This window comes from Paroedura picta, chromosome 2 (assembly GCF_049243985.1).
Source record: "Paroedura picta isolate Pp20150507F chromosome 2, Ppicta_v3.0, whole genome shotgun sequence".
Classification (NCBI taxonomy): domain Eukaryota; kingdom Metazoa; phylum Chordata; class Lepidosauria; order Squamata; family Gekkonidae; genus Paroedura; species Paroedura picta.
Window position 1 is genome coordinate 49,181,891 of NC_135370.1, and position 22,728 is coordinate 49,204,618.

General features: G+C 43.0%; 1 protein-coding gene across 4 annotated transcripts in view; it reads right to left on the reverse strand.

Annotated features, from left to right (window-relative positions):
- Positions 1–1,039: 1,039 nt before the first annotated feature.
- LYPD6 (LY6/PLAUR domain containing 6) overlaps positions 1,040–22,728 on the reverse strand; it is a 65,044-nt gene continuing 43,355 nt past the window's right edge. For 3 of the 4 annotated variants that reach the window (XM_077320103.1, XM_077320102.1, XM_077320104.1), the window contains 4 exons: positions 17,258–17,447; positions 11,636–11,734; positions 9,555–9,682; positions 1,040–5,794 (listed from right to left, as the gene is read on the reverse strand). In XM_077320103.1, coding sequence (XP_077176218.1) covers positions 5,624–5,794; positions 9,555–9,682; positions 11,636–11,734; positions 17,258–17,375 — 516 coding nt within the window. In that variant the 5' untranslated portion in view covers positions 17,376–17,447 and the 3' untranslated portion in view covers positions 1,040–5,623. Of the gene's footprint in view, positions 5,795–9,554; positions 9,683–11,635; positions 11,735–17,209; positions 17,448–22,728 lie in introns of those variants that run through there. The other variant, XM_077320105.1, reaches the window with a different exon arrangement.

Sequence of the window (22,728 nt, forward strand, 5' to 3'; positions counted from 1 at the left end):
CATGGCCATCTGCTTGAGATCCTGGAGACCCATTTTCAGAAGAGATAATACTGATCTTGGTAGTCTAGATCTAGCAGCTCTCTATACATGTACTCCCTTAATGTACTCAGAGGATCAGTGGGCACAAACGTGCTAGCCCCACCAACCACATCCACACAATCTTACCTGCAATGGAGCAACAATGCAGTGGAAGCTGCTCTCCCTACGTTGTCAATCACAAGAACAGAATGTGCATGCGATCACCTCCTCCACATGTAGACATATAAGAGTGGGGCCCAGTGCACATGTGCCCATTTTCCTCCCTACCCATTCAGTCATTGTGTAGAGGATGAGTAAAAGACACTTTTGTATCTGACAATGTTAAGCCTTGATGAGGCTCAGCAACGATGACAATCTACCTAGTTTCCTGTTGTTTCTTCTGACAGTTACCTACCATGGTCGCAAGCAGAGAAATATGTTTTGCCTAAATATCTGTCACTTGTCGGAGATTGAGTTGTTCTACATGAAAGCACAATTCTCTACCATTGATCCACAGCCCTTGCCCAAGTGCTGGGCAAGAAGAAAGTCTAAGGTTGTAGATGGTGTCAATCCAACAGATGGTGCCCAGGAAAATGGTAGATTAAGTAGTGGGCCAACAAATGACATGCAAGGGGTGGAAGAAAGGTAAAAGTCAATGAGGGATGTTGGAAAGGACTTGAAGAGAAATTGAAGCAGAAGGAAATGGGATGAAAAATGGCAAAGATCATAGTCCAGAGGATTGAAGGGAAGAAGAAAGAGAGGAAGTAACACGGAAAACAAGAAAAGGGAGAAGACAACAAATACAAGTGTGCCAAACGAGGAGCCCTAAAAATGGAGGAGAACGCCAGATAGGGTTAAGATGCTTAAGGTGGGGAAGAGAAGGAAACAAAGAGTGGCCAAAAGAGGAATCTCCCAAAATATTGATTCCTGCCCAAGTGTGTCACAGACCCTACTTGGATCCCAGTTGCACTTTGCATCCTATGTTTAGTACACTGAATTAAAAAAAAAGTCTTTGAGCATATAATGTTTAAAACATCATTTATTTATACAATATACAAAATGTACAACATTAACAATAGGGAGCACTATTTACACAGGAATACACTGACAGGATACAAAGCATTAGAAGAATAACAAGACAGAAACGGTCACAAATTTGGTCTTGGATAACCCTTTTATTGCTTATCCATTTAAGGAATGAAATGGGGAGCAAAATCCTTGTTCACAGCCTTAGAAGAACAAAACCCTAAAATGACAAAATGATGCTCAAAACATTGGCATGCTTTGAGGGTCAATTTCCAAATTAAGGTTTACTTTTAGAAACATGTTACAATTCAACTCTTACAAAGCATGACACCACTTCCCTGGCTGATACGTTGCGTTTGTGGCCACGAGCAGAACGATCCAAGCTCTCTTGCTTGTAAAGAAGCACATTAAATGAAGCTGGCATATGAGGGAGTCCAGGGATGTTAAATATAACCAGATCATGCAACGACAACAAACCCAGCAGCGTTACAGAGAATTCACAACGCAACATGCACTTCCTTGTAAAGAACAGACACGGTTTGTTAGGGCTGGTCTACACATTAACAACCATTGTACGGGGATCAGCATCCCCCGGGACGGCTTTTTCAGGACACCACTGTAACGTTACCACAGATAATCACATTTCACCCTATTCTCAGGACAGCACCAGTTGACCAACAATTGATGATAGTGAAATATGAACGTCAGTATCCATCACAGTCACAGCGTTGAGATGCTAGGTTGGTGATTTTTGTTTTTATTTTTTGCCCATCTCCCCTCCTTCTGCTGAAGACCTTTCCCTTTCTCCCCTAGATTGTTCCTGGGTCCCTGGACCCACAGGAGAATTTCCGGGGGCTCCGTAGCCTACAGCAAGAGGGGGGGAAGAGAAATCCCGTTCCACAAGTTTCATTCTATTGGCAGTACTTTGACTCCAACCTACTGTTCTGACCCATTTGCGTGTGGACAATGAAGTGGGTTGATGGTGAAGTTGCCAGTTAATATGCTCCCTTTCTCCCAGGAGGCAGAGGAAAGGAAGGGCTCTGTTTGAGATAGAGATGTGTCCTTTGCACTGGACACAGCATTAAACGGTGAATACTGAACCCTAGGTGCTTTATTTCTGCAGATGTGTTTCCTCACACCGTTCACCCCCCCCCCCAAATAATGTGTGTGTATTTTTTGACATCATCAGGGCAGAACTATGTGTATAAATCATAAAACCACAAATTCGATGCAAATAAATCTACCAAGGCTACAGTGAAAGGCGGAGAATTGAAATCTCACCAAAAATAGAAACGTATTTGCTCACCCGCAGAGGGAACTACACAAGCATTTCGGCATTTTAAACAGTTTGACTGCACATGATGCTGCATGAAGTGGCTGGATTGATTTAAAAGATCTAGGCCAGGGGTGGTCAAAATGCGGCCCTCCAGATGTCCATGGACTACAATTCCCATGAGCCCCTGCCAGCAAACGCTGGCAGGGGCTCATGGGAATTGTAGTCCATGGACATCTGGAGGGCCGCAGTTTGACTACCCCTGATCTAGGCTATCGCGGTGTGCAGCCAGAGGACTGAAGATTTGTTTGAGAGAGAGATTTGGCATTAGCCACAGCTTCGTCATCATTAGAATACTTTTCATCACATAAGTGCTCCTCTTCCTTTCTCTCTGATTCACACTCACACACAGGCATGAATCTGTGTTGTAACCTGATAAAGTGCCGAGTTCCTCAGTGGCTGATGGTAGCCCAGAACAACTGATAAAAAAATCATTATGACGTTGGCCAAAAACAACTCATCAAATCATTATCAAGTATGATGACATGTCTGTACGTGAGCTAAAGTTCCACCAACTTTTTCATGTTGCAATCAGCCAATGACATACATCTGAGTTTACCCTAACCTTACCGAGGAATTTGTTTTATTTTGTACCACTGTTAAAAAAGAAAAAGAAAAAAAACCCACTGAAGATCATTTATCTCAAAATAAATTGTACATGTCACAGGACTAAATCAGCGATAGGTGATGCTACTCTTAAGAAAGGAACAGTTTACAATCCATTATCCATCTTATCATACAAAAATAAATATCATGATCTACAAGGACAATAGGCCACATCGTGTGGCAAGGTATCACCAGAGCCACTAAAGGAACATTTATAATTTTGGCATTTCCTTACTGAGATTGAGAAGTTTGTTTTCTGCCATAGTGATGGACTCAAAACAAGGGAAAACCACGGAAGTCAAATACCCCAACAGAGGAAGTTCCACATGGCCAATGGGGATGGGCAAACAGGGGCAACACTAAACATTAAATTATTGGGGAAGCCGTTGTTGGCCCTGCAGAAATAGGGCTGAAACATGCGGAGGGCTATCTGAAATAGCAACGTAAAGGCCCAGAAAAAGGGAAGAGGGGGTCAGAGAGCACACGCTGCTAGCCATTGTTTCCATAGGTCCAAGAAAAAAATTAGAAATTTGGGGGCACACTATAAAAAAGGCTCCCAAGAAAAAAATTAATTTGGAAGGACTGAAATACTTCTTAAAATTTTTCACTTGAAATGAGCAGCAGAAAAGGTTTCATCTACAGTAGACGATCCTGCTAATTCCTATAAATTCATCTAACATATTTTCTAGGGATGCTCACTGGTTAAATGCAATAAATTTTGGCAGTATGTTTGATTGTAACACAGGACTGAGAAAAAGTTACTTGCTGAGAGAGTCACAGCCACAGCGTCTGCCTTGTCGCCAACTATAAATTACTGAACAATTCAGTGTTTTCCAACTTATAAATTTAACTCGATACCCAAATATATGTTTGTCACCTTGCAACTGCTTCCAAACAGCAATGATTTCCCATGTTCCTTCAGTTGCTGCTGCAAACGCAGAACAGCAGCAAATACCAGGGTTGTTCCTGTACTCTCCTTGCAGTGGTCACCATTTCCCCACCACCGCACCTTTTGTGGGTTTAATTTAAATCATTAATGGACACATCACTATAGTAGATAACTGGCATATCTCTGTAGCTTGATGCAATAGTGATAAGTCAATGACAATGATAAGTCAAAATAAATTTAAGCCTGGAAAGGGGGGGGGGGTACGGGGAGGGTTTGAAATAGCAGTCACAAGGCCCAGTGAAAAAAAGATGCCCCCTGACATGAGTGAGACCTACATAAAAGCAGACCTTCTCATCTACACAGCGTGTTGCAAAGACACCTTAACTGTGATCTTTGCAAAACGGTTGTACCCAAGTTGGTTGGGGAAAAGATCACAGCAAAGCAAGGAAAAAATACAGGAAGCAGATAATGCCTTGTGGATATTTGCCCAACTAAGACGCAGAAGCAAAGCCAAACCGCTGTATGGAAGCAGCAAGTTTATATCCAAATGATATACTTCCTTACATTTAATTTACTACATGTTTCCTATTGTAGCCTTTTATTCTTTCATGCCAAGGTGTATGTGATAAGGCACTGGGACCCCAATATGCTACATCAAATTATTCCAGTGTAATAAACAGACTTCCTGGGAGTCTTCAATCTTCAGTTCATTCTTTAATTGATTAAGAATTCTACTTATTAAAGAATTAAGTGAAGACTGAAGACTCCCTGGAAGTCTGTTTATTACACTGGAATAATCTGATGTACTGTATTGTGGTCCCAGGGCCTTATTGCCTGATCCTTGTTTGGTCTTTCACTGGGTCCCACTCCTCCTATTTCATTCTTGCTTGAAGATGGATGTGATAACACAAGAAGACAGTGGAACAATTTGCTCTTCTGTCTCAACTACTGAGTATATTTGCAATTTTGCTTGTCGAAAACTAAAGCGTTAATATATTAAACTCCATAAATATGCCAAATAGTAAAAATTTAAATGTAAACTGAGTTATAAATGATGCGTTTTATTTCGTAAAGCAGCTAAATAACTTTGATAAGGGCATAATGCCTATTTTTCCATGTCTCCGGACCCTCCCCCCATAAAAACCAGTACAAATTTTTCACATGGCTTAACGATTTCCAATTATTCTAATTTTTATGTTTTAAATCTTAAGCATGTTTTCTCAGACAGAAACTCCCATTCAAGCCAGAAGCATGCCCAGGATTCAGCTTTGGCTGACTTATGAGTCAAATTCATCGGTAAATCCATTAAAATTCATTTTAAAAGCACCTCTATTTATCAAACAGCAGATTTTTGGAAAATTATATTTTAGTACAAATGCTTACAAAAACTACCAATGATGGACTCCATCTATTATTCCTTTTCTCATATAGAAAAAGAACTATATTAAAATACCTCCTTTGGATAGAACACTGGAGAGATCATATTACATGGTCTCTCTGAGATCCATATATATATATTTGAGGACCAAAACAAGTTTTGCCTTCAAAGGACAGACAACAAACTTCCCCCCACTTTTAAAACACACAAATCAGAAAGTATGGCTTTTGACCCATTCAAGGCTTAAACAAAGTCAAGGAGTAAAGTTAGAAATGCAAGTTTAAAAAGTAAAGACTTGAAACATATATTAAATTAAGGTCAAATATTTATGCATAAATATTTTCATCCTTGATGCGTAACCAGCAACTTCATCCTAAGACACCCACGCAACAAAGACTAACAGGAGAAATGACATCAGGACCGATGCATTCTCCCAATGTCTTTGGGTGTGGTTTATGGGGGTTGTCGTGGCAAATACTGCATCACTGGCATTTCTGGGTAGTGGCAGGTTGCAGATGTTTCCTTCACAACAAGAAGTGCAGATCTGAAAGAAAAACAGGACGTCACTGGAGAAATGCCCACAGACTTGCAGCAAACATAAAGGTCACTGTATAAACTACATTTCCAGGACGGGGCAACTCGAAGCAGAAAAGTTGCATGGAAGGGGAGGGGTGCGTCAACCCTTGGCCTACTTGCCTTTGTTGCACTCTGAATTTACTCTTTGGGCAGTTATTTTGTCTTTGGGTTCCCAAAGTACCTTGAAACAATCTGGAGATGTCATGAATATGGAAAGGGTAAATTGCCCTAGCTTTACTGCTTCCTTGATTTAAACTGCCACTCCCCAAAAACCTTTTCATTAAAAAAAAAAATAATAAAAACCATCACCACTGACCTATCTGCATTTGCAAAGATCTTTATAATCCCTTCATGCGATCTAAACTATGGTTAGCAATGGTTCTTTGTGATAAATCGTAGGCTAAAGGGTTAACCTCGTTCCTTATTTAACATTCTCAGCACATGAGTTACAAAAGATATTACAAATGCATTAAAACTTTGCTTATAATTATGGTAAGAGCGCCCTGCTTTTTCATCAAACAACTTTTACATTTTCCCCCAAAGCAACAAGTAAAGGTAAAGGTAAAGGTATCCCCTGTGCAAGCACCGAGTCATGTCTGACCCTTGGGGTGACGCCCTCTAGCGTTTTCATGGCAGACTCAATACGGGGTGGTTTGCCAGTGCCTTCCCCAGTCATCACCGTTTACCCCCCAGCAAGCTGGGTACTCATTTTACCGACCTCGGAAGGATGGAAGGCTGAGTCAACCTTGAGCCGGCTGCTGGGATTGAACTCCCAACCTCATGGGCAGACAGATTCAGACAGCATATAGCTGCCTTACCACTCTGCGCCACAAGAGGCTCTTTAAGCAACAAGTACAGACCATAAAAAGGTCTGGCCACATTGGTAACTCTACAAGATGAAAGACGAGCAATCAGGGAGGTTCTCTCTTGTACTTGTTTCCTGTCATTTTGTGTGTGTGTTATGTTCCTAACCTAATCATTACAGCAATGTCTGAAGTTTTTATATGGGAGAGGGGCAATCTTGTTTGGCAGTAGTGGAAAAATTCACCACTGGAGTTAAAATACTAATGTCTGCTTTATATATATATATTCCTATATATATATATATATATATATATTCCTATATATATATATATATATATATATATATATATATATATATATATATATATATATATATATATATATATATATATATATATATATATATATATATATATATATAGGAATATATATATAGGAGCCTCTTGTGGCGCAGAGTGGTAAGGCAGCCGTCTGAAAGCTTTGCCCATAAGGCTGGGAGTTCAATCCCAGCAGCCGGCTCAAGGTTGACTCAGCCTTCCATCCTTCCGAGGTATTCCTTATATAGGAATATATAAAGCCCCAGAACTCTGAACTACTTAACTCTTATTTCCCTTCTCTTGTGAGGGAAATCGTGCTCAATGGGGCAAAAACGTAACACAACATGGGGGATGGGAATGGTGGCCTAGGATCACTGTTGGAGCAGTCCACAAACACAAACACCTCAAAGAGGCTGATTCTGTGAAGGCTCAAGGGGGTGGCAGGTTACAGTGGATGAGCGATGGGGTTGTGAGTGTCCTGCATAGTGCAGGGGGTTGGACTAGATGACCCAGGAGGTCCCTTTCCAACTCTATGATTCTATGATTCATAGAATCATAGAATCATAGAGTTGGAAGGGGCCATACAGGCCATCTAGTCCAACCCCCTGCTCAACGCAGGATTAGCCCTAAGAACAACCACTGCTCCCTGGGCATGTGCAGCCCTTCTTACAAAAGCCAAGCAGTCCTCTCATCACAGCCAAGTCTAAACAAGTCGGTGTTTTCAATCTTGTAACTTTACCTCTATGCCCAAATATATGCTTGTAACACTGCTGCAACTGCATTCAAACAGCAGTGATTCCCCATGCTCTTCCCTGTGCTGCTGTAAACACACAACAGCAACATACACCACGGTTGTTCCTGTACTCTCCTTGCATCAGCAGCCCACAGCCACCACTGCCCCACCACCCCAAAGCCACAGACCAGCCACTGCTCCCTGGACATTCCAGCCCTTATTTCAAGAGCCAAAGACTCGTCTCATCACAGCAAAGGCCCTCTGTTTCACTGGGATAGCCCACGAGGTGCCTCTTTTAGTGCTCCCACAAACCCACTCACGTGGGATGATTCTGAACATTTCCGCAGCCTTTAAATATAGCTAATGCTTACCTTAAGTAGTCATTATATTTTGGCCCCTCCACATGAGGTCGCCAACATCCAGCTTCTGGGCAGCATCTGGCCGGCTACATCCTCCATTTTAAAGCGCTAGTTGGTGAATCCCAAAAAGTGGATTCACCAATATATGTTGCGCTACCTAATGGTTGAACAGCTGGCAGCACACCTGTCACCCTGCTCCCACTGTCCTCTTCCCAAATTTTCCCCAAATGTTGCACAAAGCATGCGACATCTATAAAGCTCCTTCCCTCTCCCCCCTCGCCTCCCGTCCTGCCTGTGCCTGGAGTTTGAAGAAGCCTCCCCATTGGATCACATGGGCAGCCAGGCGCTCTCTCCTCCCTCCCTCTCTTGAGAGGAAGGGCGAGGAGCCACAAACTCACAGCAAGAGACAGCCAGCCAGCCAGCAAGAAAAGCCCCCAGCCAGGTGTGTGTGTGCGCATCTGAGTTCGTGTGTGGAGGGGAGGGGAGGCAGCAGCAGTGAGCCCTCAATGGGTAGCACATGTGTGTGTGCATGTGTGTGCATGGGAGGGGAGGAGAGGCAGTAGCAGCGAGCCCTCAGTGGGTTGCATATGTGTTTGTGTGTGTTTGTGTGTGTGTGTGCAGGGGAGGGGAGGCAGCAGCAGCAAGCCCTTGGGGGTAGCATATGTGTTGGCACGCGCAGGAGGGGGGAGGCAGTGGTAGCAGAAGGGAGGTTTTATTTTTCAAGTGAACTGCCTGGAGCAACGAATAGGTGTTCAATTGTGCAGTCAAAGGAAACAAAAAATTATCCACAAAGTTGTAGCACAAAGCATGCCTTTCTAAACTTCCCCCCCATAAGGAATGAGATTTATTTTTAAAAAAGCAAGCCTCATGATTCCATAAGTGGTGGCAATAAAGAAGCATTATGTACTATGATTAGATGCATAGCTGTTTCAATGGAGAACTAATGATTTTTTTAAAAAATAGCAGGCACTGTGGACCCTTCAAAGCATGGAGAAAGGGGATTTGGCTGCCTGGCTTGAGTGACAGGCGGAAGAGAATCCCATGTAAATCGCATTGCTCTCTTTCGCCATTACCAGCAGTACTTGTGGAGGGGGAGAAGCGCAGAATGGCAACAGAGAAGAGCGAGACAGCAAAAAAGGTGAGGCGGGGACAGGAGGCACAATTATATGTAGCATTATGCCACTTAGCTGGCATGACGCTATTTTTACCCATGTGCAGAAATGCCATCTGTCTTCTTTTCTGCTCTGCCATCCACTGTTTCCCCCTTCATTTATTACTCGGGAATAATTAATTGCTTGAAGTCACTTTTCCCTCACAGAATATTCTTGGCCTTATGTTCCCCCCTCTATTTACTGCTCAATAGTTCAAATCGGATGTAATATTAACAAACCACAAACATAAATCCTTGTGACTAACGGGCAGCATCATAACCCTGTGCAATAGTTAAACATGTGTTCTGTGAGAAGGGGCTATCACATTAAGCAGTCTGCACAGCAACACAGGTTGGATCCTCACCTTCAGTCCATCTGGGAAAACGAGGCATCCGGTAGACAGACAATGCTCCAGACGTGCACAGCGCTTGGTTACAGATATGCTTTTCCCACTGGCTTCCAGCATGTGTTCTGTATAACAGTATCGTGTGTCTAAAGAGGAAGAAAACTCAGTTTGTGAGGATTAATTATCCACTTCATCTGATGGAACGACATGGGAGACAGCCTAACATCAGGGATCTGCACCTAATTGTGGCCATCTAGTAACTTTGGGTTCTTTGTGTCCTGTGATTACAGTATGAACACCAGAAGGCCTCTTCTTTTTAAAAGCTATCTGTCATCAACATATTTTGCAGCAACAATCTGAGTCAATAACATATTGTGGAAAGGAGGAGGAGTCTCAAAGCCCCTTACGATCACATTCCCTTCCTCTCCTCCCAACAGACACCTTGTGAGGTAGGTGGGGCTGAGAGACTTCTGAGACAACTGTGACTGGCCCAAGAGGGGAATCAAACCCAGGTTCTCCAGTTTAGAGGCCACCAGGAACACAAGCAACCGCTACACCCTGCTGGCTTTCAAGCAGATCCTCCCCTCTCTTTTTGCACTATATAATAACTAACTGAAGCTTATGGCCTCACATAAGACAAGTTATTCATCTAATGCTGAATCTAGACCACTACTGTAGATGATTGGGGCAGACTGACATTGGGGCAAAGCTTATACAAACCTGGATCAGACTCCAGTTTTGCACAACATTTCAAAAGAAAAACAATAAAATTTTTAAATCTTTAAAACATTTTAAATGCTGACTTCCTTAGGGAGAAAATGAGATGTCACCATGTTATGTCACAAGATCTCAACATCCCTTTTTAGGGTTGTTTAGTAATCCTCTAAACCAGGGGTAGTCAACCTGTGGTCCTCCAGATGTCCATGGACTACAATTCCCGTGAGCCCCTGTCAGCGTAGTCCATGAGCATCTGGAGGACCACAGGTTGACTACCCCTGCTCTAAACTATCAAAACCAACCACCAGTGTTGCTAGGCAGTACAGGTAATGCAAGAGGGGAGGGAAGTTGCTGCCAGGTGAGCAACAGTAGAGGTGGCAGCATTGCAGGTAGAAGAGCAATGCAAGTGGGGCACATACATGTGGCAGTGACTAGAGAAGCAAGAGGGAAAGTACAAGGCAGTGGAGAAAGTCAGCAGGAGCTGCCGCCACCACTAGGGGAGCCTAGGCCAAGACAGAGTGATAGAAAGAGAAGAGGGTGAGAAAGAAGGGGAAAGGACTGGCGGGAAAGGGCAGAGGAAGTGAAACAAGAAAAGAGTCTCATAGGTCTAATATTTACAAGCCCCTCTCATAATTATTATAGATCGACGGAAGTTATTGAACAGGCATGCAATTCTGGAACAGGCATGAAGTACATTCTTTTAGACTAATTTGCCCATTTCTCCTCTCTGAACTTTCTTCCCAAAAGCTCCAGTGTTAAATGCAAATCAGAGTCATTTACTATTGGTCGCTTTCATTCCCACAAACTGCAATGAAAGCCTTGAGTGACAGAACATGGAGCAACGAAGGAGTTTGGGCATGGAAAGGACTTTTTTCAGTCTTCTGCACATACTAATTTGTTGACATAGCATCAAAATCAACTTTTTAAAAGATTCCCTTCTGGTAAAATCTTAAAAATTACCTCTTTATTTTTAGATGGCTGGAATTGGGGAAAAAGTGGAAGAGAGAAAGAAGGTGAAAAACAGGACTGCAGGGTTTTCTTCCCATGGAAAGATTGTGAGTTCATACTTTATACTTGGAAACCCTGTGCAAGACCCTGCCCACAGGCAGCAAATACCTGAATAATTGACTATGAAGAGACAGGAAATGGCTGTAATTCAGTAGTCAGGACTTACTCTTGGAAATTTCCAAGCTAAGCCCTGAAGAGGTCTTGACACAAATTACATACTTAACTGGCCCCCAATTAGGTCTTGTCCCAGAGGACTCCCTTGAGGAAGGGTATGGTCAAGGTACAGCTCTCGAGAAGAATTTCCTCAGTGGAGTTCTGTCAGCCCTAGAGTGGAGCACATATCCTGAAAATGACTTGGCAAGTAGTTCGCTTACCTTTGGGGCAATAGATATCTGGAGCCCACTGGTTGCATTCATAGTTGTCTATGGCTTTTTCACAAGTGAAACATTTGAATCCACCAGGATATGGAGTGGCTGGAGAGAAAAATGCATAAAACAAAACTGCGGTTAGCTTATCATCTCATTTGGGAACATTTATATTTTAATAAAGACCAATATATGCTTTATTAGATCTATGCTTCACTTGGGAAAGGTACTGTGTACAGCGATAGCCCTCTGCATTAATTTCACCAAGTATGATAAAGACAATTCTAGCTTTAACTTCTCTTACAGCAAGTGCACTAAAAGCTTTGCTAACTGCCATCTATGGAGAATTGTAGCAGCCAATAAACATTAGTTAGCAAAGCTTTTATCCGGCATCTACACAAGATACTCAGCCAGCATGCCGGTCAACCAAGCTGTCTGGTTAAACCAGCTGCTGGTTAACCAAGTTTTTACTGCCAATCACGTTCAAATGACAAGGGGACATTTCATATTTTAAGCAGGGAACAGAGATCTGAGGCCTGGCATGTATTAAAGAAATTCTCTCTGAAATCGGAACTACGTTTTCAGAGAGGAACATAATCAAATTTTGCAAATCAGCCCCTCAGTCAAAGTCATCCTTCATAGTGATATCTCCTCTCCAGGATATGTAGCTACTAGCTAGCAAACACCTTTTTTGGAAAGTCCTTGCAGCATAACTGTGGCTACCAATATTCCCTAGAAGCTGTCATAAGAGTGATTAGTGTATTTGTCTTGAGAAAGATGAAAAGCTGTTATAGTGATTGTACATTGGCAAGCAGCCTACATCAGCCTCATATATCGTACAAAACTCTCTTCATCTCTTCACTCCTTGGTACATTCTTAGTGCCTTGGTGCTACTTAACGGAGAGCTGTATCTTCCAAAACAAAAATGCAGTGATGCCTTCTTGACTTCTATCAAGGCTGGGGGTGGGGGGATAACCCCTCATGTATGATGTGAACGCCAAGAATATGACTTTAATACCAAGTTGTTTGGAGGCCATTTTCCCAACCCTCCTCTTCTTTCCGGCTGGATCTCTATAAAATCAAGTTCTCTCAATCACCCTTGTATCAGACTTGCATCTGATGAAGGCAGCTTTGACTCTCAAAAGTTCATACCCCAAAATCTTGTTGGTCTTTAGGTCTTAATCCTCCTGTTTTCCTTCTGCACAAAGATATGGGAACTTTGCACTGGCACACAGGGACAATTCATGCATCCCACTGCAAAGAGAGATACCCCCTCCCGGAGTCCCACAGATATGCTGAACTATGTCTCCCAGACTATCTTTCTTAGCACCCAGGGATGGTTCTGACACACAAAGACCTGAGATTCTGGCAGTATCTCTGGGACCCAGCTTGGTCCTAGTGTGGCTGGCCCAATCCGACTCTTGCCTCTCTTCTCTTTGCCTGCCAGCACACCAGAACCTTTTGGGTACCTAGACTAATCAGGTTCCCGATCCCTACCCCAGGTTTATGATTTTGCAATCAGCTATGTTAGAGATGAGCAACAATGATTTCGAGTCACTGCTTCAGTCCAAGACGGAATGCCAAGAATCTCATAACTTGCAGAAACACATTAAAATATGTTGGAAACAAGCCGTGTAAAAGTCTGGTTCCCAAATCCGTATGTCATGGTTTTCTTTTGCGGGCCAACCTTAAATTTCGCTTTCTGAAACAGAGCTAAACGCAGACTGTCAAAACAGTTCCCTACAAACACTTTGTCAGCGCACAGAATAATGACCTGCAACTAGGGAATCAGCATAGGGTGGCACAACATAAACAAGAGTCTAGCTCAGCAGACTGTTAGAAAATGCATTTTTCATCCATGTTCAGCATCCATGAAATAATCCATGAAATAATAGCAGGAAGGTGTTCAACACTCCCCCCACATTTATCAAAAGAAAATGCCTTGGAGATCAGGATTGCAGAACTTCCAATGTCTCATCTGGTTTGGTTTGAAGAGTATGAGCTGAAATCTCCTGGTTTAAATCGCAGATCAGCCATGAATCTGCTGGCTGACTTCAGGCTACACATCAGTCTTCAACACCTCTAAGACTAAACAATGTTGGCATATAATGCAGAAATGATGAAGCAATAGGTGTGCTCTCTAAAAGCGCATTGAGCACTATGCTATTGAAGATAGTTGTGGCTCCCTCAGCTCACAACATATTTCTAAGTGATGAGTACAAAACGCTGTCATGAAAACTATTCACAGGATCGGCATCCCAATCATATGAAGACTTCAACATGGACCTTGTTCCATGTTCATCCTATAGAGAAAGCTTTGTCAGACTTTGACAATGACAGAATGACAATGACAGACAAAATATTTAATCAAAAGGAAGATGACCTTGAATACAAGACCCCCCCCACACACACACAAAAAGGTTTGACAAGAAAATTTCATTACTGTATATAACTGTAATGTGTACATGAATTAAGGTACAACAAAATCAGAGTCCAGTAGCACCTTTAAGACCAACAAGGATTGGTCTTTGTTGGTCTTGAATATATCAAGATTGGTCTTTGTTGGTCTTTGTTGGCCTTGAATAAATCTTTGTTGGTCTTAAAGGTGCCACTGGACTCTGATTTTGTTGTGCTACTTCAGACCAACACGGCTACCCACTTGAATCTAAGAATTAAGGTAGACTCCTTGTTTTTCTTGATGCCACAAGTGGAAAGAACGCACACGTGTTCTATGTAAACAGGGTATATATTTTACACAGACACAAACCCTTCAGAGAACAGCACCTCATCCACCCTTCACAGCATATCCATACTTGTTATGAAAAGTATGTTAGACAAAGGGACCTCCACACGGCATCTGTGGGGAGCATGATGCCTTTTGACACCTTCCCTGGACCCTATCAAATGTCTTTAGAAAGTAGACATGGCCAGGTCAGGCTTTTCCCCAGCAAGGCTTCTGATTGCCCACTGGAGATAAGACCAGCTGTAGAGATCTTTAAAAATATTGCTTTGGTAACAGCTACTACCCCAGCACAAGCCTCTTCACTGTGTGACAGAAAGACAACTGCAGGATTCAATTTGGGGCTGGCTCTCCCTTCCGTGGCAGCCGTTTTGTGGCTACATCCACCATGATATGTCAGAGGTCCAAAGTTGCCCACATGTTCAAAAAGACTGGGGGGCCTTGTGTTAGCCTGAGCAATATTTAGATAGATAGAAAGACAGACAGAGCGCTGTGTGCCAGATCCAGAAGCTTGTTCTCACTCAAAGACCACTTGCTCCTGCACTGCAAGAAATCTTAGATCACTAGGTCCCATCTGGAGGCTAGCATCCCTCCTACTGTTCAGGGATGCCAACCCTGGTAGGACCTGGAGAACCCTCAGAATGAAAGCTCCTCTCCAGACTGCAGAGATCAGTTTTCCTGGAGGAAAGAGCTGCTTCGGACAGGGAAAGGGGACTGTGTAACACCCCCCCTCTACACACACACAAACAAACACATGGAATACAGAAGGCAAAAACATTCCTCCCTTCTCAAATTGCAAATCTTATTAACCTCAAAAACCCCTCTCCATGTAGGAAATACATGACTGTCTCCCTCCTTGGATTGTTCTCAGAAGCCATTGGCCAGAAGGTCCCAATTTAAAGGGAGAGGATCCCATAACAGTCAATGAGCAAGTAAAAAAAGACTTACACCTTCTTCCTGCAACAATTTCTTCTGCCTGTGCTCTAGCCACATCTCTTTAAGGCAATAGCAATTTGTACAACTTGGTGTAGTGGTTAAGAGCTGTGGCTTTTAATGTGATGAACTGGATTTGATTCCCTGCTGCTCCAAGTGCTGGCTGACCTTGGGCTAGTCACAGCCCTCCTAGAAATTGTTCTCACAGAGCTGTTTCAGAGCTCTCAGATGCACCTACCTCACAGGGTGTCTGTTGTGGGGAGAGGAAGGGAGGGCTCTTATAAGCCACTCTGAGGCTCCTTTGGGTAGTATAAAACCCAACTGTTCTTCTACTGGGAAAGGGCTACTGGGAAACAGTGTCTCTCCCCTCCACATGTCCCCATAGCCTCATGGAGCTTCTGTGCCCCATTTAGTTTCCTCGTCTTCCATGCCATTGGTCCCAAATTTGCTTTGTTGTGATGGTCTCTAAATGTATCCACACATTTGAAATACAGTTTGGAACCTGAAGTAACGCTCTGAGAAATTTTGTTTGCACCCATTCCTGTGGGGCAAAGCAAGAGGTTGGTGGGCCTAAAAAGGTCCAATAAACCATTTGAGCTATTGTCTATATCCAAAGATTTGCCATCTTCATTATTAAAATATTGAAGTATGCAGAGATTTGCCATCTTCGTTATTAAAATATAATACATTGTATCCGCATTCTTTGAACAACTGAGTTGTCCTTGGAAGTGGGGGAAGGAAAAGGTCCATTATCTTTTCCTCTCAGGTTGTTGTTTCTTCTTCTTCGGGGGGGGGTCCTAAATAATATTGCAGAAAACTGCATAAATATGCCTTTGTGCAACCCAAATTAGCCTTCTTTTAAAATATGGATTTCTTAAATCATGTACAGGAACAATTAGAGAAGAAGGAGGAAAAGTAAGCCAGAAGGATTCAGCAACCTTCATATCCACAGGCAAAAGATCCACTGGTATCAGATCTGCAGATTTCCATCTTTTTTGCAGAAGGGCCCTTGATAGAATCGGGAAACGGGCTTAGCCTTGAACCAGCATTGTTTTGTTGTCACAATAATATTAAATTGCCACAATTAGCACTCAATGCCATCGTTCCAGAAGCATTTTTTGATCGCTGTGGTTTGCTTTATTTGAAGAGGGCGAGAAAGTCACATTCAGCAGTTAACCCCCCCCCCAAACCCCACTTTTTGATCCATTTAATTTGCCTTGTTTTCAGAAGCATTTTAAAGGAACAGGTTTTTATTTATCCATCTGCCTAACAGGGACTGTAGCTGACAAGAAGCACTCACAAGCTGGTGGTGACTGAAGCAGAGATTTGCTGTTCCTGAAAGTTCCACTAAGCTACATATCATGTTTGTTCCTGAAACATTCTTCAGCTGCTTATGTGCAGTGCCCAGGGAAAGAACATTTGCAGGCTTTAGGGTTACCGGCTCTGGGTTAGGAAGAACCTGAAGACTTTGGGGGTGGAGCCAGAAATGGGCAAGATTTGGGGCAGGGAGGGACCTCAGTGGAATATAATGCCATGGAACCCACTCTCCAAGGCAGTCATTTTCTCCAGGGGAACTGATGTCTTAATTTCAGGGGATCCCCATGTCCCATGTGGGGTCTAGCATCCTTAGCAGGCATAGAAGGAACTGGCTGTCCCCACTGGTCTGAAACAGCACAACCCTTCCAATTACACAACCCTCCTCATTTTAAAAAGCCATTCCATTTGCCACAAAATCTAGCCCAGGGGTAGTCAAACTACGGCCCTCCAGATGTCTATGGACTACAATTCCCATGAGCCCCCTCCCCTGGGAATTGTAGTCCATGAACATCTGGAGGGTCGCAGTTTGACTACCCCTTGTTCCATCCACTGCTTCTGCTCACTGAATCTTCTCTTGTTGCCCGTGCTCATACCTTTGCACCGGGACATGACATTATATTAAGCGGTTCCACGAGTCTTACTTGAAGGGTGAAGGTAGACAATATCTTTTACTGTAAAGTCTCTGGCTTGGATTACTTTCAGGTGGCTGGCAAGCAGACTAAGGAGGAAGACCCAGGCCAACAAAGGCCAGGATTCCATGGCAGAGAGGGAGCCTCAAACATACGGATGTCTTGGGAGTAGTTTCTCCTTGTCTCCAGAAGAAAAGTGAACCTAGAATGCAGAAATTGGGAGGGGGGGGGAGAAGAGAAAAACAAGTGAGTTCAATCTAATAGCCAGTTGTCATATCTGTATATACTTCAAATGGTTGAGTGGTAGAGCATCCGCTTGGCATGCTGAAGGTTCAATCCCCGACATCTCCAGTTAAAAAGATCTGGCAGTACGTGACATGAAAGATGTCTGTCTGAGACCTTGGAAAGCCATGGCCAATCTGAGGAGACAATATGGACTTTGATGGACTGATTCAGTACAAGGCAGCTTCATGTGTAGGGAGAGACTGTCCTTTCCTGAAGAAGAGTCACTATGCCACTGCCCAAGGGTCTGGCATCTCTCCCATACTTGGTTCTTCCAAATTTGATTGTCAAGTCAGAGGATCAGTATTAAGATACACAAATATCTTCAAACTCAGATAAGGAACACCTTGGCATACATTAGTGTAGCCAACGCTTTTCATATATTAGATCCCAAAATTCAGTCCCTAGCTTCTCTTAACAAAGTTAAGAGTCCAGTGTCACGTTTAAGACCAACCAAGTTTTATTCAAGGTGTAAGGTTTTGTGTGCATGCACAGAAGTGTGTGTGCACATGGAAGCTTACACCTTCAATAAAACTTTGATGGTCTTAAAGGTGCCACTGGACTCTAACTTTTTCCTGCTACTTCAGACCAATATGGCAACCACCTGAATCTAGCTTCTCTCAAGTTAAAGATTCATTGGTAGCAAAGCTAGAAAAAGTTTCTTTAGAAAAACAAGACACAATAGATCCTGGCTGCTACCAGTAGGGGGAAATAAAAATATTGGACTCAAATGGTCTGATTCAGACCAACTTATACTAGGTTGTTTTTCATTACACAGTCATGCATAAAATCACCCGAGTGATGATTATGAATGGCTATTTTACACATACACCTGAACTGAGAAGCCATCATTAACAGGTTTCCAGTTTATGTATGACCTACCCCAGATGACAACACAAACTGAAGAGGAAGCATATTGGTCCTGGCATCAGCTATGTACGACTGCCAGAACATGGGTACAGCAAGCAAAAAATATAAATGCACTGGCTAAATCACATGAACAGGAACATTTGAAAATGCCCACTTCCCTGTTGGTTGGTATCATAATCATATCCTGGTGATCAGCAACAGATAAACGGTTCACTTGTTCCTGCTCTTGTTCTTTTTACCGACATATGTTCTCTGAAAAGAGTGACTGCATAATACAGTATGTGCACTATCAATATATCTATTATTCAACACGAGCAGATCTGTGGATACTGAAATCCAGAGAACAGACAAGACCTTTCTGGGTTGGGAAGTGCTGTCAAGTTACAGCTGACTTATGGCGACCCCACAGGGTTTGCAGAAAAATCCGAAATCAGGAAGAAAAAAATACCCAAGTGATAGAAGCAATGCCTATAATTAATGAATACCCTCAGTAGCCATCGCTAAGCAGCTAAAACAGTATTGCTAGCCTTCAAGCCTTGATTTCTATCAGTGAAAGGCAAGGACTTTGTAGGGCTGTGTTGGCCTTTGAGGGAGGACTCATTAGGGCCAGGCTTGAGAGCAACTACCAAACAACTTGACACCATGTGACTTGCACAGTTACTAAAGAGCAACAGCAAACACCGCAGAAAAGCCAGTGTGGTATGGGGGGGGGGGTAAGAAATTCAGAGTCAAATCCGGATGATGCACACTCAAACCACTTTGTTGTGAAAGTTCACTGGGTAACCATGACCCACTGACCCATTTCCGGCCTAAATTACCTCACAAGGTTGTTGGGAGTATAAAACGAAGGAGAGGAGAATGATTCAAACTGCTTTGGGGCATGTTGTGAAGAAAAGCGGGGTATAAATGAAATAAATAGATAATATAATATAGTTGAAAACGGGTGGAAGATAAAAGGTAGACTGGTGAATGGGTGGGAAGCACTGAAGGAAGGAATAACGTGAGGATACAGGACTTGCCAGTTAGAGGAACAGAAATACAGGGGGAAATAAGGTGGGCCCCTCAGCCAGTTTTGCACTGATTTCCAACCCCTCACCCCCAATTAAATCACTGCCTAATTTTCTTGTTTAATCACATGGGTGACCAAGACAGTTCAGGATAATAAGATGAAGGACTGCTGTCACACAGATAATTTGTTTGGTTATGTCATGCCACAAGGAAGCCAATTGAATTTACAGACAATACAGTCTGTGTCAATCACACAGGTGATCTGGATTGATCACCAACTTATTGCTATGCAGTGGCACACATTTTGCCTTATTTTGTTCAATTGCCAGGGGAAACAAAATCAGGAGCAGAGCAAAAGACAACAGCTTCTTCTAAAGCTGCTAAAACCAGTTGCAAAAGGGGTGCATCCTCTTTTGGGATCAGCCATAGAGGGGAGAGGGTTGAAAAAGCCTACCCTGTTGAAAACCTGATAGTCAGAAATAATTGGATTGGTAGATCTTTTCATGTGTCCACATGGGATCTTGTACAGTTTCTTCCACACAATTCTGTCCATGTATTTATTTAGCTGCTGACTCATCATGCGCACGGCCCTCTCCATAATAAACTTTCTCCTGCAATCATGTATTCACACACGCATGACCACATGAGGGATTTAGCAGGACAAAGAAGCCCTTCAAATTCAGACAATAAAGTGTTCTTTCCTACGAACAATTAGCAGTACTTAACAGGGACCCACCCTTTGAAGGTGGACAAGCAGTAACCAGTGGCTGATCTACTTGTTGGAAAAGCTAGATTTAAAAAAAAAAAAAACTTGTCCAACAAGGATTATCTCCAGATCTAATGGGACCAATACTGTGCTGTGAAGTGATCAGCATTTAAAACTGCATGCTCCCAAGTATCTAACGGACTCTGCAGTGTCTTGCTATTGTTGTTCATTTTCCTGAAAGGATGTACGGGTGACCTTCCAGTCACCCTTAGCAAGTGGCACATTGAAAGCAAAAGGACACAAGAAGAAGGAATATTCAGAAGTAATTGAGAGTTGCATTTAAAACCCCAATCCACCTCAAATACTGGTGCAGGCATTATTTAGCACCTCATAGTAGAATTTTAACCAAAAATGTGGTCATAATGGAGAACCATGGACAGTTAAAAAGTACCTTGCAAGAGTTCTTTCTTGTCAATAAGAAACACATTAATGTATCATGCATTTTTCAAAAGAACAAAGCAGAAGAGCTCTTCGTGTGCCAGAGCCCTGGATAAATTTTACATTGGCCCCCTTCCCTATCTCAGATGGATGAAGTGACTCTGCTAGCTATATTACATTTTGTCTCCCTATAAATGAATACTCTGCAAGAGGAGGAGTATCTATAATAGAAAATACACTTTATAAGAGACATGAGTGTTGTCTCCCCCCCCCCCTCTTTTTTTGCTAGCACTCTCTGCACTTGCTTTTAAGAAAAATTATGTTGTGTTTATTGAAAAATCCTACTGGCTAGTAAAAGGGATAGCCATGAAATCTTTCATGGCAGCTGAGATAACAAATTTATATATAGATTTGTTTGAAAAACAATTTATACACATATTCAATAACCTTCATAATAATTACATCAAAGTATGGTGGCTTTATATAGATATCTTGCAGTAAGAATGGATAGGAACTCTTTTCTATGTTTCAGAAGTTATTATCTTTTTTTTAAAATGCCATTCAACCAGTCCCTGTGAATTAGGAGGAACTGTACTGACATTCAGGATTTCCATAGAGAAGGTCTCACTTTGGCCCATTATGCACGGCCGCCAAAACGGTGATTTAGGGTCACGTGGAAAACGCGGAGGGGGAAGACGCGAAGCACACCGGTTATGCACGGAACGGGGCGCGACAGGGGCAAAACCCAGAGTAACCGATTATGCACGCAGTGCTCCTGGCGCTGCTTCTGGTTGCGCCCCGGTCACCCGGAAGCTGCGCTTTCTTCCATGTTTCGCTAACGTGGCTTTTTCGGCTGCATGCACCAAAGCTGCGGCCAGTTGCAGCCGGCTCCGTGAGTTACCGGTGATTTTAGTCGCCGCCATTCCACCCTGAATGTGCGTTATTCCCCCCCCGTGCATAATGGGTCTTTGAGGCACAATCTGGCAGTGAAAGGGTATTCTGTAGGGACACAGCAGTCTGTATATCTCAAAACCAAATCATGCGATGGGGAAGAATTGCTTAGGGGGGAAAAAAAGAAAGAACTGATTCAGGGAGTGTTATAAGCAGTCTCACTTATAATGATATCCATGTTGGATTGGGGGGGAAAGCATTTATAAGAACTGGAATATGTTATATGGCCTACCCTTTTATGAAAAAAAAATTGCTGTTAAGAACATTTCTAACCAGAAGGACAAATTATTTCATAGGAATCCATCTCAACCTGTTAAGCCACAGAAAACCTGGCCAGGATCTAGTCTATCAAGTGGTCATTTCCCCTTTTGTAGATTCACAAGCTCCAAAGGTCAGACATGACTTGGTGCTTGCACAGGGGATACCTTTATCTTTATGGAGAGGAAAGGGCCTCTTTGGCACACAGGTTGTAAAATACGGTGCTTACATATATAGTGTACATGACGGACAGTTAAAGCTATACAAATGGAGATATAGAGCAGTGCTCCCCAACCTTTTTATCACTGGGGACTGGTAAACGCTTGACAATTTTACTGAGGCCCGGGGTGGGGGTAGTCTTTTGCCGAGGGACGTCGCCACCGCCTGAGCCCCTGCTCAACTTGCTTTCCCACCGACACCCCTGACTTCCCACCACCCGCTGGGGGGGGGGTGCTGCCAGCAGCAGCTGCACAGTGCCACGCTGAGGGGGAGCCCCAGCCATGGCAGCCACTGGAGAGCACCAAAGGTGAGCTGGCGGCAGAGTGGCAGGGCAGCCCCCGAGGCAGCAGCTGTGGAGGAGGAGCCACAGCCCGGTACCGACTGATCCACGGGGGTTGGGGACCACTGATATAGAGGATTCTGATTATTTCATTTTCAAATTTTAACTATAAACTATTAAGTCTCCTTTACCTTATTCATTCTGTTTACAGAGAATGCCTTACCTGACAAATATATATAGCTGATTACTGCATCTTCCTGAATTTGAAAAGCCTGAGGGAATAATTCCAAATATATTCCTGTCCAATCAAATGTTACATAGGACAAGGGATATTAACCAAATCCTAATTCATGGAAACACTAATAGTAGTTTTAGCTCTGGTATGTTCAAACCCCTTCTCAACTATAAGCCACTGGATGGCCCTCTCATAAAACAGGGAGAAGTACCGCCAAAAAGGTATAACAAGATGCC